At 43.3% G+C, this 13411-nt stretch overlaps 1 protein-coding gene and 1 long non-coding RNA gene across 4 annotated transcripts in view; one reads left to right on the top strand and one right to left on the bottom strand.

Annotated features, from left to right (window-relative positions):
• LOC129628267 (uncharacterized) lies at positions 1–11089 on the bottom strand. Of its 2 annotated transcripts, XR_008702750.1 has the most exons (3): positions 10724–11089; positions 1323–1508; positions 1–176 (listed from the first exon to the last, which is right to left on the bottom strand). It is a non-coding gene; the product is annotated as an uncharacterized LOC129628267 (long non-coding RNA). The 2 variants fall into 2 exon arrangements; XR_008702749.1 differs by lacking the exon at positions 1–176 and having other exon boundaries at positions 1288–1508.
• Positions 11090–11184: 95 nt separating this feature from the next.
• P4HA3 (prolyl 4-hydroxylase subunit alpha 3) overlaps positions 11185–13411 on the top strand; it is a 72792-nt gene continuing 70565 nt past the window's right edge. For both annotated transcript variants that reach the window (XR_008703085.1, XM_055549071.1), the window contains exon 1: positions 11185–11420. Coding sequence is in view for 1 of the 2 variants with exons in the window: in XM_055549071.1 (XP_055405046.1) it covers positions 11221–11420 (200 nt within the window). In the remaining variant the exon portion in view is untranslated. The remainder of the gene's footprint in view (positions 11421–13411) is intronic.

Here is a 13411-nt window from a genome sequence, read left to right as displayed (position 1 = left end):
ATACTCTGTGACTGTAATTGTTCACATTCCTTCCACAGGCAAAATACGCTTACGTCCATTTCAGAACCCCTAAAAGTCTCTTGCTGTTATGTCATCAGGCTGGAAGTCTAGGATCTTACAATCTACATCAGGTTTGTAGGTGACTTGATGAATGTTGTTCTTTCTGATCTTGATACCTATGTATTTAAAAGACAGCAGACATTTCTATTCAAGAAGGAAAAGCATGAGAGATACATAGTCATCCTTAAACAGAGGCAGTTCTGGACTCCAAGTTGACGAAGTTTGTCAGGTCCCCTCTCCTGGGAGAGGGAGTATTCCTTGCTGAGGCCTAAATTCTGCTCCCTGGGGATACTTCCCTAGTCTATTGATCTCTGTGCTTCTTGCTCTGCCCTCTAGACTATGCTTTGTCCATCACCTTCCTTGGCTACTTCTGAAGAAGTGGTCCATATTGGCAGCTGAGTGGCAATTCGAATTATTTAAGTCCCTTTTAGTTCAGGTTGGTGATACTCTCACATGTGTAACCAATTTAAAATTTTTGTGGGTCTTCTATGTACCTGACTGTAGTCTACTCCATACTCCAAATGCCACATTCACCCAATCGTTTTTGAGACATCTCTCAACTTTATCATTGCTATTTTGGCATTAGGTTTCGATGGATATTGCTCTTAAGATTTCAAGAAGTCTTTTTGTCTAGGAGTCTACTAGACATCACTTTAATTCTCTCAAAGGTCTTTACAAAGTGTGTTACAGCCACACCTTTGGTATGAGTCACATCTCCAGGCTATATTTCCCCATAAGAATTCTTTGCTGGCTAGAGAGCTTCAAGATGAAGTTTTATTTTTTAACATAGTAAGTCCTGGCCCTCTCTCTTCTCTCTAAATTCATGTTTCAGGCAGGCCAGTTCTTTCTTTAATTCATACCTCTCTTCCTGTTACAAGGTTATCACACCCAGTTGGGAGCACCCAACTGACACAACATTCTCCCTAGAAATTTCCTTAGTTGAATCAAAATTTTAGTATTTTCTCCCATCTTCCCCTAGTTACCACAGGCAACAGTTTTGCCAATTGTTTTGCCACTATAAAACACAGATTACCATTTTTCTAGCCAGTCACAATTTCCTCTCATTTTCCCAGATTTCACTGTTTACTTGCCAGTTTTCCAGTCTCCACCCATCCCTGATCCCAAAGCCAATGCCATGAATTTTGTGTGTGTTTTTTTTTTAAAGCAGCATTTCAGACACCAGTTCTATAACAGTCAACTTTTGCCACAAAACAAACTACCCACAACTTTAGTGACTTAAAACAATTATTTATATATCTCACAGTTCTGAAGTTTGGACTGGGATCAGCAGGCTGGTTCTTCTGGTCTTAGTTGGGTTCACTTATCAGATGAAGGTCAGCTGCCAAGTCAAGTCGCCTGGGTGCTGGTTAGCTCACGATGGTCTCAGCTGGGTCAGCCAAGCTCTGCCATGCTCCAGCAGGTGAACCCAGACTTGTTCATATGGGTGCCTGCATGGGGTTCCAAAATACAGGACTGAAGCATGCAAGGCCTCTTGAGGCCTAGGCTCAAAATTGGCACGTTGTCCCTTTTGTTGTATTTCATTGGCTAAAGAAAATAATAAGGGGAAACTGACTCCTTAATGGAGGGAGATGCAAGCTCACACCATAAAGGGTGTGGATACAGGGAGGAATAAGGATCATGGCTGTCTTTATAGTCTACTTTGCCTTCTCAGAGGCCATCCTCCTCTTGAATTTTTTGTGTCCTTCCCTTCCAAATTTTTAAATTTATCTATGTGTACATATATACACGCACACATATGATATTATTTTGTCAGTTTTCAGTTCAGTTCAGTTCAGTCACTCAGTCATGTCCGACTCTTTGCGACCCCATGGACCCGCAACACGCCAGGCCTCCCTGTCCATCACCAACTCCTGGAGTTTACTCAAACTCATGTCCATTGAGTTGGTGATGCTATCCAACCATCTCATCCTCTGTCGTCCCCTTCTTTGACTTTAAATGAATAGCTTCATATATACTAAAGAATTTATGTAACTTAAGTGTAAAATATAAAGAATATAATACTTTTGTACCTACCACTCCGAGAAAGACATGGAATTTTACCCATACATTTAAAGCTTCCCATGTACACCTACCTCCTAACTAAACATTCATTTCTCACCTGGATTATGCAGCAGCTTCCTAACTGGTCTTTCTGCCTGTGGCCTTGCCTCCTCCAATCAGTTCTTCCCACTATAGTCAGAATGATCTTTAAAAAACAAAAATCTAATTGCATCATTCCTCTACTTAAAACTGTTCAGTTGCTTCCCATTGACCTTAGTGTAAAAGTAAACTTAAGAGTAGGCCCTTCATCATTTGGCTCCTGCTTTTACTTCATGCCTCATTTTTGCCATGCATCCCTCCATGTGCTGTGTTTTTTTCTCAAAACTGTTCATTGGTTTTTAGCCAAATGGCTACCATAGTTCTTTGGACCTCCCCCTACATGGCATATGTCATCGTTGTTCTTGACTGTTTACTTGTCTGTCTCTCATCCTTGCCATAAGGACTCTGAGGACAGGGAAGTCATCTGGCTCCTCTGCTCTATTGCTGGTTACCAGGAACAGCACCTGGCACAATGGATGCTCAGTAATGGTTAAATGAATGAATGGATGAGTGGTAGGCTCTGGGGACAAAGAGACACTCCACAAAAAGCTAGTCCCTAGTCTAGGGGCTTCCCTGGTGGCACAGTGGATAAGAATCCACCTGCCAGTGGAGGGGACACGGGTTCAGTCCCTGGTCCAGGAAGATTCCACAAGCCATGGAGCAGCTAAGCCTGTGAGCTGCAACTGCTGAGCCTGCGCGCCCTAGACCCCGCGTGCTGTAACGACTGAGCCCACGTACTGCAACTACCAAAGCCCGCGCACCGAGAGCCTGTGCTCACCAGCAGGAGGAGCCACTGCAATGAGAAGCCCTTAACAGCAGCAAAGAGTAGACCCCGCTCACAACAACCAGAGAAAGCCCGTGCAAAGCAGCGAAGACCAGCATAGCCATAAATAAATAAATAGTTTTTTAAAAATCTCCTAGTCTATTGGAGAAGAGATACATACACTGAGAAATTAATCTTGTTTCTAAGCAAATACAAGTGTTTGACAAGGATTATGGGTTTGAATTGGCTTCTAAATTTCACCAGGGGGCGCTATAGGAATACCTCAGGTTTCTTAAAAAAATTGGGTTTCTATAAAAGAGCAAGTAGGGTCTTTTCAAGGAAATTTTCAGAGATGTAGTGGTTGTTTTGTGTTAGAATACACTCCCTATTCTGTCCATTTGAAAGAGCTATAACGGCCATCTGCAAATTTGAAGGACTGAAGTAACCTCTCTTGGTGTCTATTTTATACCCGTAGTGGTTCTTCAACTTGGAATCACAAGAGGTTTGAAAAACATGATTTAATTTATCTTCCACACCAACTACTAGAAGCCAAAATAGGGGTTGTTGTTATGATTTCCATCTTAAAAGATGATAACTCTAAGGCTCAAGAGGTGAAGTCATTTTCCCAAGGAATCACAGCTGGTAAATACCCAAGCAGGCACTTGAATCTGTCTTCCAAATTCAAATGTATTCATTTACGAAAAACAGTATGTATTGAGTTCACAGCTCTGGAAAATATGATAGGGCTATAGAAGCCTGGCCTCCAAATTCAATGTCTTAGAAGAAAAGACTGTCAGAGCTGGAGGGAACTTTGGAAATCACCTAAGGAAGCGTTCTCAACTTAAATGTGCACAAGAATCACCTCATGAGCCTGTTAAAAAGGAGTCCTGGACTTCGCCTCCCCTTCTCCTACATTTTGATTCGATGAGTCTGGCAGCACTATGTCTTCTAAGCACATCCACTTTCCCCCTTATGATTCTGGAGCAGATGTACTGTGGACCACACTTGTAGAAACATCAGTCTATTGGTTTAATCCTTTCATAACACAAAGGAGAAGAGAATGAGACATGAGTGTCCCAGAAACGCTTCTTGAAGGGAGACTGAGCCAGGAGCTGGTAATGAGCACCTGAAGTAATGATGTAGTGGAAAGAATACTCAGCTGAGAACTGGAGACCCTGGGTTCAATTTCAGGCTTTGCCATCTTGCTGCTGAATCACTAATCTCAATGAACTACGGTTTTCCCAACCATAAAATGCAAAGGAACAATACATACCTTGTAGGCTTATTGTGAGGATAAAGGAGATGAATATTAGAAAAGACCTGGCAAAGGACCGTCACACAGAGAACCCTCAATAAACAGCTTAAGTAGTAGGATTATTTTGAATGCTCTATTTGCTCTATTCATTCTTTTTAAATGAGTTCCCACTATTGCCTGGTACTCTGCTAAGCACAGCCCTGCCTACATGAAACTTATGCTCTGGTGGAATAGATAGACATGAATTATATAAAAAAGAAATTACAATTGTAATAAGTGCTACCAAGGGAAAATATAGGGGTGTTTTGAATATTATGAGGATTCGACCCTAATCTGCAAGCAAATGAAAGATTCTTGAGGAAATGAGTCAAAGGATGAGTAGGAGTTAGTCAGAAATTACCCATGAATCAGGAAAGAGGTTGGCAGGAGCAGGAAATGAAAAGGCCAAAGGCCAACATGGCTGGTGTGGAGTGAGCAGGGGAGAGTGGCATGACATGAAGCTGATGATGATTTCTGGGAAAGCCTTTCTCTTCTCTGCCTTGATATTTATTTTGAAAGTCATGATCTTTTCCTCGATCCTTTTATTTCTTCTTTAACTTTCTATTTTTGCACTTAAAAAAACTAAAATAATAGTAACATTTCTTTAACGCTAACATCATTTTTTAGTTTTTAACATTCTGAAATAGAAATTGTGTAATAATGCAAGTAAAAAAAACAAACAAAAACACCTTGCTGAATACCAAACAGGAACAAAAATTGAACCTCACAAACTTAGCTCCCTTGGAAAAGATCGATTCTATTGTCACATAATTATTTGTCTTTGTAATATAATTTAGTTAAAATTCAGTTTGGCTTTAGTCAAACTTGGAACCCTGTTGTTATTTAGAGTGACTTAAAGTTCTCTGTGATGCAGAATTAAAATAAAATGTTATAATGTAGGAAATTCTGTTTGTTGGAAGATGTCTTGCCCACTGAATGCAGCTATAAAATCTAGACAGAATAGAGCAGGCATTTGAGGACTCTGTAGTCAGACTGGGGGGAAAGGCCAGAATTTGAAGCACTGCTGAACTGGTAGTGAGTTTCCTCTTTTTGATCCTCAGTAGCCTTAAATCTGTAAGTGGACCCCAGGGTGAGGACTGGGAAAGCTACAGGGGAAGCCCTCTAGCTCTGGCTCAAGAACAGGGAAAGAGGGCCCTCACATTGATGTGGAGGGGCTGGGTGGGGGGTAACATCCACTTGTTTTTTACCTTTTGTTCTCTGTCCTCCTGCACCCCACCCACCAGGCAATCCTGCAGTGATGGGCCACAATGGAAGTGGTGGTCGTGAGTGCCTGCTGCTGCTACTGCTGCTAAGTCGCTTCAGTCGTGTCCGACTCTGTGCGAACCCATAGACGGCACTTAAGTTATCTTATGTATTCTATTCGTGCACATTAAAACCACATAAAATAATGCTGTAATTTTTTCTTTCAACAATCCCAGTAGGGTGGGGTAAACCCCTGTTGAATTTTTTCCTCCCTCTATCCTCCTGTGACTTGGCCCCAGACACATGAAAAATACACAGGAGAGAAGAGGAACTGAACCTCCAAGCTTTTTGGCCAGAGGGCTCAAAAGTGGGGGTTTCAAAAGACTGGAAAGTATCAGAGAAATCACAAGAGAGGGAGGAGCTCAGGAGAACAGCCCATAGTTTCTGACCTCACCCCTGAACTGTGCAAGCATCAGTCTGATGCCAAATAGCATACCATGTACTTGGGTACCGGGTATGGAATAGACCACTGTCCAGATCTGAAACTGGCCACTGGGTGGCGTACACCTGGGACAAATCTGAATAACATGGCAGAAACTTTGAAAACTGGATGACATTTTGGAACCACAGAAGCAGGTCAGTACTTCTGAATCAAACTGGGTGAGCTACATGCTAAAACAAACAGTGAAAAAAAATTACTATTATCCGTTAGATTTAAATGAAATCTAGACATTTATAACATAATATTCAAAATGTCTGGGGCTTCCTAGGTGGCACTAGTGGTAACTGGAGGTATGAAAGTTAAAGTGTTAGTTCCTCAGTCATGCCCGACTCATTGTAACCCCATGGACTATAGACCACCAGGCTCCTCTGTCCATGGAACTCTCCAGCCAAGAATATTGGAGTGGGTTGCCATTCCTTCTCCAGGCAATCTTCCCAACCCAGGGATTGAACCTAGGTCTCCTGCATTGCAGTCAGATTCTGTACCATCTGAGCCACTGGGGAAACCCAGTAGTGGTAAGAACATGCCTGCTAATGCATAAGACAGATATGGATTCAATCCCTGAGTCGGGAAGATCCCCTGGAGGACAGCATGACTACCCGCTCCAGTATTCTTGCCTGGAGAATCCCTATGGACAGAGGAGCCTGCAGGGCTATAGTCCATAGGGTTGCAAAGAGTCAGACATGACTGAAGCAACTTAGCACGCATGAATACATTGAACATTTTTAGTATTTAATCCAATGTTATTCAGCATATAAAGAACCAGGAAAATCTCCATTAGTATGAGAAAAGACAATCAACAAATGTCAAGGAAAAGATAACACAAATGTTTAAATGATTGAAGATTGTTATAAAATGCTCCAAGAAGTAAAGGTTAACGCTCTTGAAGTGAATGGAAAGGTAGAAAATGTCAAGAAAGAAGAGATATAAACAGGAGCCTAATGAAAATACAAAAACCAAACTAAAAAATTCACAATTTATTCAACAGCAGAATACACCTGATAAGGGAACAACTCACTGAACTTGAAGATAAATCCATTAAAATCATCTAATCTGAAAAACAGAGGGAAAAAGATTTTTGAAAAATGAACAGAGCCTTAATGACCTGTGATGCAGTACCTAATTTATGTCATCATAATTCCAGAAGATTTTGAAAAAGAAATATTTGAAGAAATAATATATGGATATTTCCCAGATTTGACAAAAGCCAAGTGAGAAGTTCAGTGAAGCACAAACAGCAAGCTGAATCCAGCAACAAAGAACAAGGTTTATCCCAGAGTGCAATGTTGGTTTAACAAACAAAATCAATCATTATAATAAAAAATATTAATACAAAAAATAAAAACCATATGATCATCTCAATAGATGCAGAAAACATATTTGACAGAAACATTTAAAAAATTAGGAACAGAAAAGATCTCCCTCAACCTAGTTAAAGCATTGACAAAAACCCCACAGCTAACATCATCCTTAATGGTGAAAGACTGAAACCTATCCCTCCAGGATCTGAAATAAGACAAGGATATCTTCTCTTGTCACTTCTATTCAACATTACACTGGAAGTTCTAGCAAAGTGTTGATAAATTAGTAAAAAAGACATAGCATCTAGATTCACATGGAGGAAATAAACTTCATTTTCCAATGTTTTGATCTTTCTTGTATATAATCATAAGGATTACACACACAAACACGATTAGACATAATAAGTAATTTCAGTAGAGTCACAGGATACAAGATCAGTATACAAAAATCAATTGTATTTCTATATACGAACACTGAACAATCTAAAAAAGTGAAATTAAGGAAATAATTTCATTTACTGTTCAATAATATCAAAGGGAAACTATTTATATGAAGCACCTATAGTAGGTAAATCCATATAGACAAAAGGTAGATTGGTGTTTGTCACATGGGAAGGGGATAGAGTAACAGCTAATGGGTATTTTTTTTGGGGGGGGTGAAGAAAATGTTCTAGAGTTAAATAGTGGTCGTGGTTGTACAACCTTGTGACTATGGTAAAAATAAATGAATTATACACTTTAAAAATGTGGATTTTTATCATATGTAAATTATATCTCAATTTTTTATATATATCTCAATTTTTATATATATCTCAAATATCTCAATTTTATATATATCTCAATTTTATATATCATATGTAAATTATATCTCAATTTTTTATATATATGTCAATTTTTAATTTTAACAAAGTTATATATAATTATCTAGTTCTGTCTGCCAAAAGGACCCGGGAGCAGAGACATTCCAGTTGCAATGAGCATACCTAGCACCCAGATCTTGGTTTCTGAATACAAGCAGGGCTCATGGGGGGAATGCTTGATTCCAGGACAGGAGAAGGGAAAGTACAGACAAGTTGGAATATCTTGGAAGTAATAAAGTATGGAAGTCCTCAAGGAAAAAAGGGAACATATCAAAAGGACACAGGAGCCATATTGAAGGGGCTGCTGCTAAGTCGCTTCAGTCGTGTCCGACTCTGTGCGACCCCATAGACGGCAGCCCACCAGGCTCCCCCGTCCCTGGGATTCTCCAGGCAAGAACACTGGAGTGGGTTGCCATTTCCTTCTCCAATGCATGAAAGTGAAAAGTGAAAGTGAAGTCTCTCAGGGGCTACCACTGGCCAACTCTAGGGCAATTTGAGTTTCAAAATAAGCAAGTAATGAATTATAATTCACTCAGTGAAATTCATGAGCCCATACTGATGTCAAATAAGTGAATATGTAACTGGGGCATCTCAGGATCCTTAAATGAATCACACTTGCAAATTTCCTTTTGCTATGTGAGGCACCACAGTCACAGGCTTTAGGAATTAGGACATTAGCATCTTGGGGGGGGCATTATTCTTCCTACTACAATGCTCAACCTTCTATGAGCAGAAAGCAGGCTAAGATGACTGCTGCTGCGGCTGCTGCTAAGTCGCTTCAGTCGTGTCCGACTCTGTGTGACCCCAGAGACGGCAGCCCACCAGGCTCCCCCATCTCTGGGATTCTCCAGGCAAGAACACTGGAGTGGGTTGCCATTTCCTTCTCCAATGCATGAAAGTGAAAAGTAAAAGTGAAGTCGTTCAGTCGTGTCTGACTCTTCACAACCCCATGGACTGCAGCCTTCCAGGCTCCTCCGTCCATGGGATTTTCCAGGCAACAGTACTGGAGTGACTACTCAGTTGCAAATACAGACCCTTAGCCATTCCAACATTGCCACCATAAGGGGATGGTGACTGCAGCCATGAAATTAAAAGACGCTTCCTCCTTGGAAGAAAAGTTATGACCAACCTAGACAGCATATTCAAAAGCAGAGACATTACTTTGCCAACAAAGGTCCGTCTAGACAAGGCTATGGTTTTTCCAGTGGTCATGTATGGATGTGAGAGTTGGACTGTGAAGAAAGCTGAGCGCTGAAGAATTGATGCCTTTGAACTGTGGTGTTGGAGAAGACTCTTGAGAGTCCCTTGGACTGCAAGGAGATCCAACCAGTCCATTCTGAGGATCAGCCCTGGGTGTTCTTTGGAGGGAATGATGCTAAAGCTGAAACTCCAGTACTTTGGCCACCTGATGCGAAGAGTTGACTCATTGGAAAAGACTCTGATGCTGGGAGGGATTGGGGGCAGAAGGAAAAGGGGACGACAGAGGATGAGATGCCTGGATGGCATCACTCACTCGATGGACATGAGTCTGAGTGAACCCTGGAAGTTGGTGATAGACAGGGAGGCCTGGCGTGCTGCGATTCACAGGGTCGCAAAGAGTCAGACACGACTGAGCGACTGAACCGAACTGATAAAGAAGTCAGAGTGGAAAGAGAAAACTTAAACAATTGTGGTTAAAATATCTTTATTTTGCAAATTTTACAAATACATATAACAATAAGAAAATAATGTTGGGTCTGCCACCCTTCAATCCTGAGGGTATTCGAAAGGATTTGTGTAAGTTAGGGGCCTTGAAGCTTAAGCTTCAAAAGCTTCATGGTAAATCTGCCTCTGGTAGCAATTAAGAAAACGGTACCCACACCCAGACCACCTGGGTTCAGGTTACTGCTCTACACTTATCAGCTGTGTATGTTGATTGTGTTGCTGTTACAGGTTGGGTTGTCCAGAAGCAGATGCTGAGATGATGCTTGAAGTGCAAGATATTGCTAGGGATCAGGGTCTGTGAAAGCACAGGAAAAGCAGAAAGGGCAGAGGAAGAGGTCAAAGAAGCTTGACAAAGCCTTGGTCTATGTGGCAGGAGGACTAGATCCTGTCAGAGCTGTCTCATGTTGGACCTAAATAACTGGGTTTTATTCCCTCACCTTGCTCAGTCACTGGACGACTATTAATGCCCTTAAAAACTTCCACTGGTGGGATGCAGAGGGAGGTGAGACGGAGGTTAAAAAAAAAAAAAGAAAAGGTTTCCACTGGATTTTCATAGTGAACAGCCTAAATTTCTTAGTATGACATGCAAAACCCCTTCACAATCTGACAGTCCCAGCCCCAAGGAATTTCTCACCATTTCTGCAACTCAAACTATTTTCCATCTTCAAACCTTGGTATACGTAAGTACCTTCTCCAGGAAAGCCCATCCCTCCCTTGCAGTAGAACATGTGCTAAATATTTGTTAAATGAATGAATGAGTGAATCAACATTGCCTGGGAATAGGGGGAAAGGGTAAGTAGTAGGATTAACAATACTTTTGTTTGCTTAAATGACCATGGGTATGTATTGCAGAGCAATGACCTAGGACCCCAGAAGTTTCGGTTGTAGGTCCTAGATTTGTCACGCACTGACCCTAATGGCCTTCACCCTCCTTACCTCCGGTCAAAATTCTACTCATCTTTGGAGATAGTTCAGACGTCAGGTCCTGCGTGTTCTCCTCCCCGCTGGTCTGTCACAGCTCTTTTTTCACACCGCTGTTACCATACCACAACGTTTACTCTCCTGATTTGTCCATCAGAATCCAGGGATGTTTCTGTATTTCCACCCCTTGATCCAGGGAGTGAATATTTTTGAATGACGTTGTACAGCCATAGACTGATGAATTCATTCCTCACCACACCCGTTGCCTTAATTTCCCCAAGTGTGAAATAGGCACAGTGGAAATGCTTCCCCAGGGATGTGATTGGGGGACGGCGGGGGACACTGAGGTTGCAGGCAGCCCACATGCAGTCCGAGGGGCAGGAAGGTGGGGGTGGAGAGCGAGAGGAGGGGTTAGCAAGGAGTCGGGGGCGGGGCCCAGGGCCGGGCGGGGGCGGAGCGGCGAGAGCAGTGCCCGGCGAGACGCTCAGAGAGGACGCGCGCTAGCGCCGGCGATGGGCCCCGCGGCGCGGCTGGCGGCGCTGTTGGCGGTGCTGGCGCTCCGGGCAGGGGACCCGGCCGAGGTCGCGGCGCGCGGGGACACATTCTCGGCGCTGACCAGTGTGGCGCGCGCCCTGGCGCCCGAGCGCCGGCTGCTGGGACTGCTGCGGAGCTACCTGCGCGGGGAGGAGGCGCGGCTGCGGGACCTGACCAGGTGAGGGGACCGGGGGGCGGGGTGTGAGCCGGAGAGACTGAGTCTCGGAGGACGGACGAGGCCCAGACTTTGTACCGCAGGGCCGGGGGTAACTCAGGTTCGTGGTCACCCTGCTGGGACTTCGGGCGCGGTGTCCAACCCGGAGACCAAGGTACCGTGGCCCAGTGTGACTCCCCAGAGCCATCGTCATCTTGAGGGGCACCCTGAGACACCGTGTCACACTGCGTAGGACCTCAGACTCCGTGCCTCGCACACACGCAGCGGCACCCCCATCCAGCCTCACACCGCCAAGTTGGTCCGCTGTGGGAACGTGCGGTGGAGCGACAGTGGGGTGGAGTAGAGCTTCACAAGGTACTGAGTCAAGCTGTGTGAGCCCCCAGGTTCTGTTACAGAGACACAGCGACCCTGAGAGAGTGAAGCGGAGAGAATACGGTGACACTGTAGCCACACGTGTGTTGACCATGTGACCCAGGGAACTGATGTTTAGTATGGGGGGACATTCTGTGACTATGTATGAGATTTACATGTCATTGTGACTGGGGGGCACGACCCTATGGATGTCATGCCAAGTAATTGTCCAGGTCTCTATAGGAATAATGCTTCGGGTTTATCAGTTCATTCAACATATATGTTTGAGTGTCTACTGTGAACCAAGCACTGTTCCGGGCACTGGGGAGAGAATGGTGAACAAGAACCTACCCTGCCCTCTAAGAGCTTGGAGTCTGTAATATCATGATTGTTAATCTGAGATGTCTTCTCTTTACACACACATAAGAATTCTAAATACTGTAACTGAGATGTATATGTGTATGAAAGTATTTGACAGCAGGAAAACAAAACCACTGGGCAAAACCATACTTGATGCTTGGAGATGCTGAGTGTAGTACATACTACTAGATGCTCAGCCAATACTGTTTTGCTATACAATCAACCAGAAAAACGTCTACTTCTGTTTTATTGACTATGCCAAAGCCTTTGACTGTGTGGATCACAACAGACTGTGGAAAATTCTTAAAGACATAGGAATACCAGACCACCTAACCTGCCTCCTGAGAAATCTGTATGCAGGTCAAGAAACAACAGTTAGAACTGGACATGAAACAACAGACTGGTTCCAAATCGGGAAAGGAATATGTCAAGGCTGTATATTGTCACCCTGCTTGTTTAACTTATATGCAGAGTACATCATGAGAAATGCTGGACTGGATGAAGCAAAAGCTGAAATCAAGATTGCTGGGAGAAATATCAATATGCAGATGACACCACACTTACAGCAGAAAGCGAAGAAGAACTAACAAGCCTCTTGATGAAAGTGAAAGAAGAGAATGAAAAAGTTGGCTTAAAACTCAGCATTCAAAAACTAAGATCATGGCATCCGGTCCTATCACTTCATGGCAAATAGATGGGGAAATGTTTCATTGGAAACAGTGAGAGACTTTATTTTGGGGGGCTCCAAAATCATTGCAGATGGTGACTGCAGCCATGAAATTATAAGATGCTTGCTCCTTGGAAGAAAAGTTATGACCAGCCTAGACAGCATATTAAAAAGCAGAAACATTCCTTTCCCAACAAAGGTCCGTCTAGTCAAAGCTATGGTTTTTCCAGTAGTCATGTATGGATGTGAGAGTTGGACTGTAAAGAAAGTTGAGCGCTGAAGAATTGATGCTTTTGAACTGTGGTGTTGGGGAAGACTCTTGAGAGTCCCTTGGACTCAGGGAGATCCAACCAGTCCATCCTAAAGGAAATCAGTCGTGAATATTCATTGGAAGGACTGTTGCTGAAGCTGAAACTCCAATCCTTTGGCCACCTGATGTGAAGAACTGACTCATTTGAAAAGACCCTGATGCTGGGAAAGATTGAAGGCAGGAGGAGAAGGGGACGACAGAGGATGAGATGATTGGATGGCATCACCGACTCAATGGACATGAGTTTGAGTAGGCTCCAGGAATTGGTGATGAACAGGGAGGCCTGACGTGCTGCAGTCCATGGGG

This window comes from Bubalus kerabau, chromosome 15 (genome assembly GCF_029407905.1).
Source record: "Bubalus kerabau isolate K-KA32 ecotype Philippines breed swamp buffalo chromosome 15, PCC_UOA_SB_1v2, whole genome shotgun sequence".
NCBI classification, from domain to species: Eukaryota; Metazoa; Chordata; class Mammalia; order Artiodactyla; family Bovidae; genus Bubalus; species Bubalus kerabau.
The sequence above is the reverse complement of the archived record's forward strand: the minus strand, read 5'-3'. Positions and strand labels throughout refer to the sequence as shown.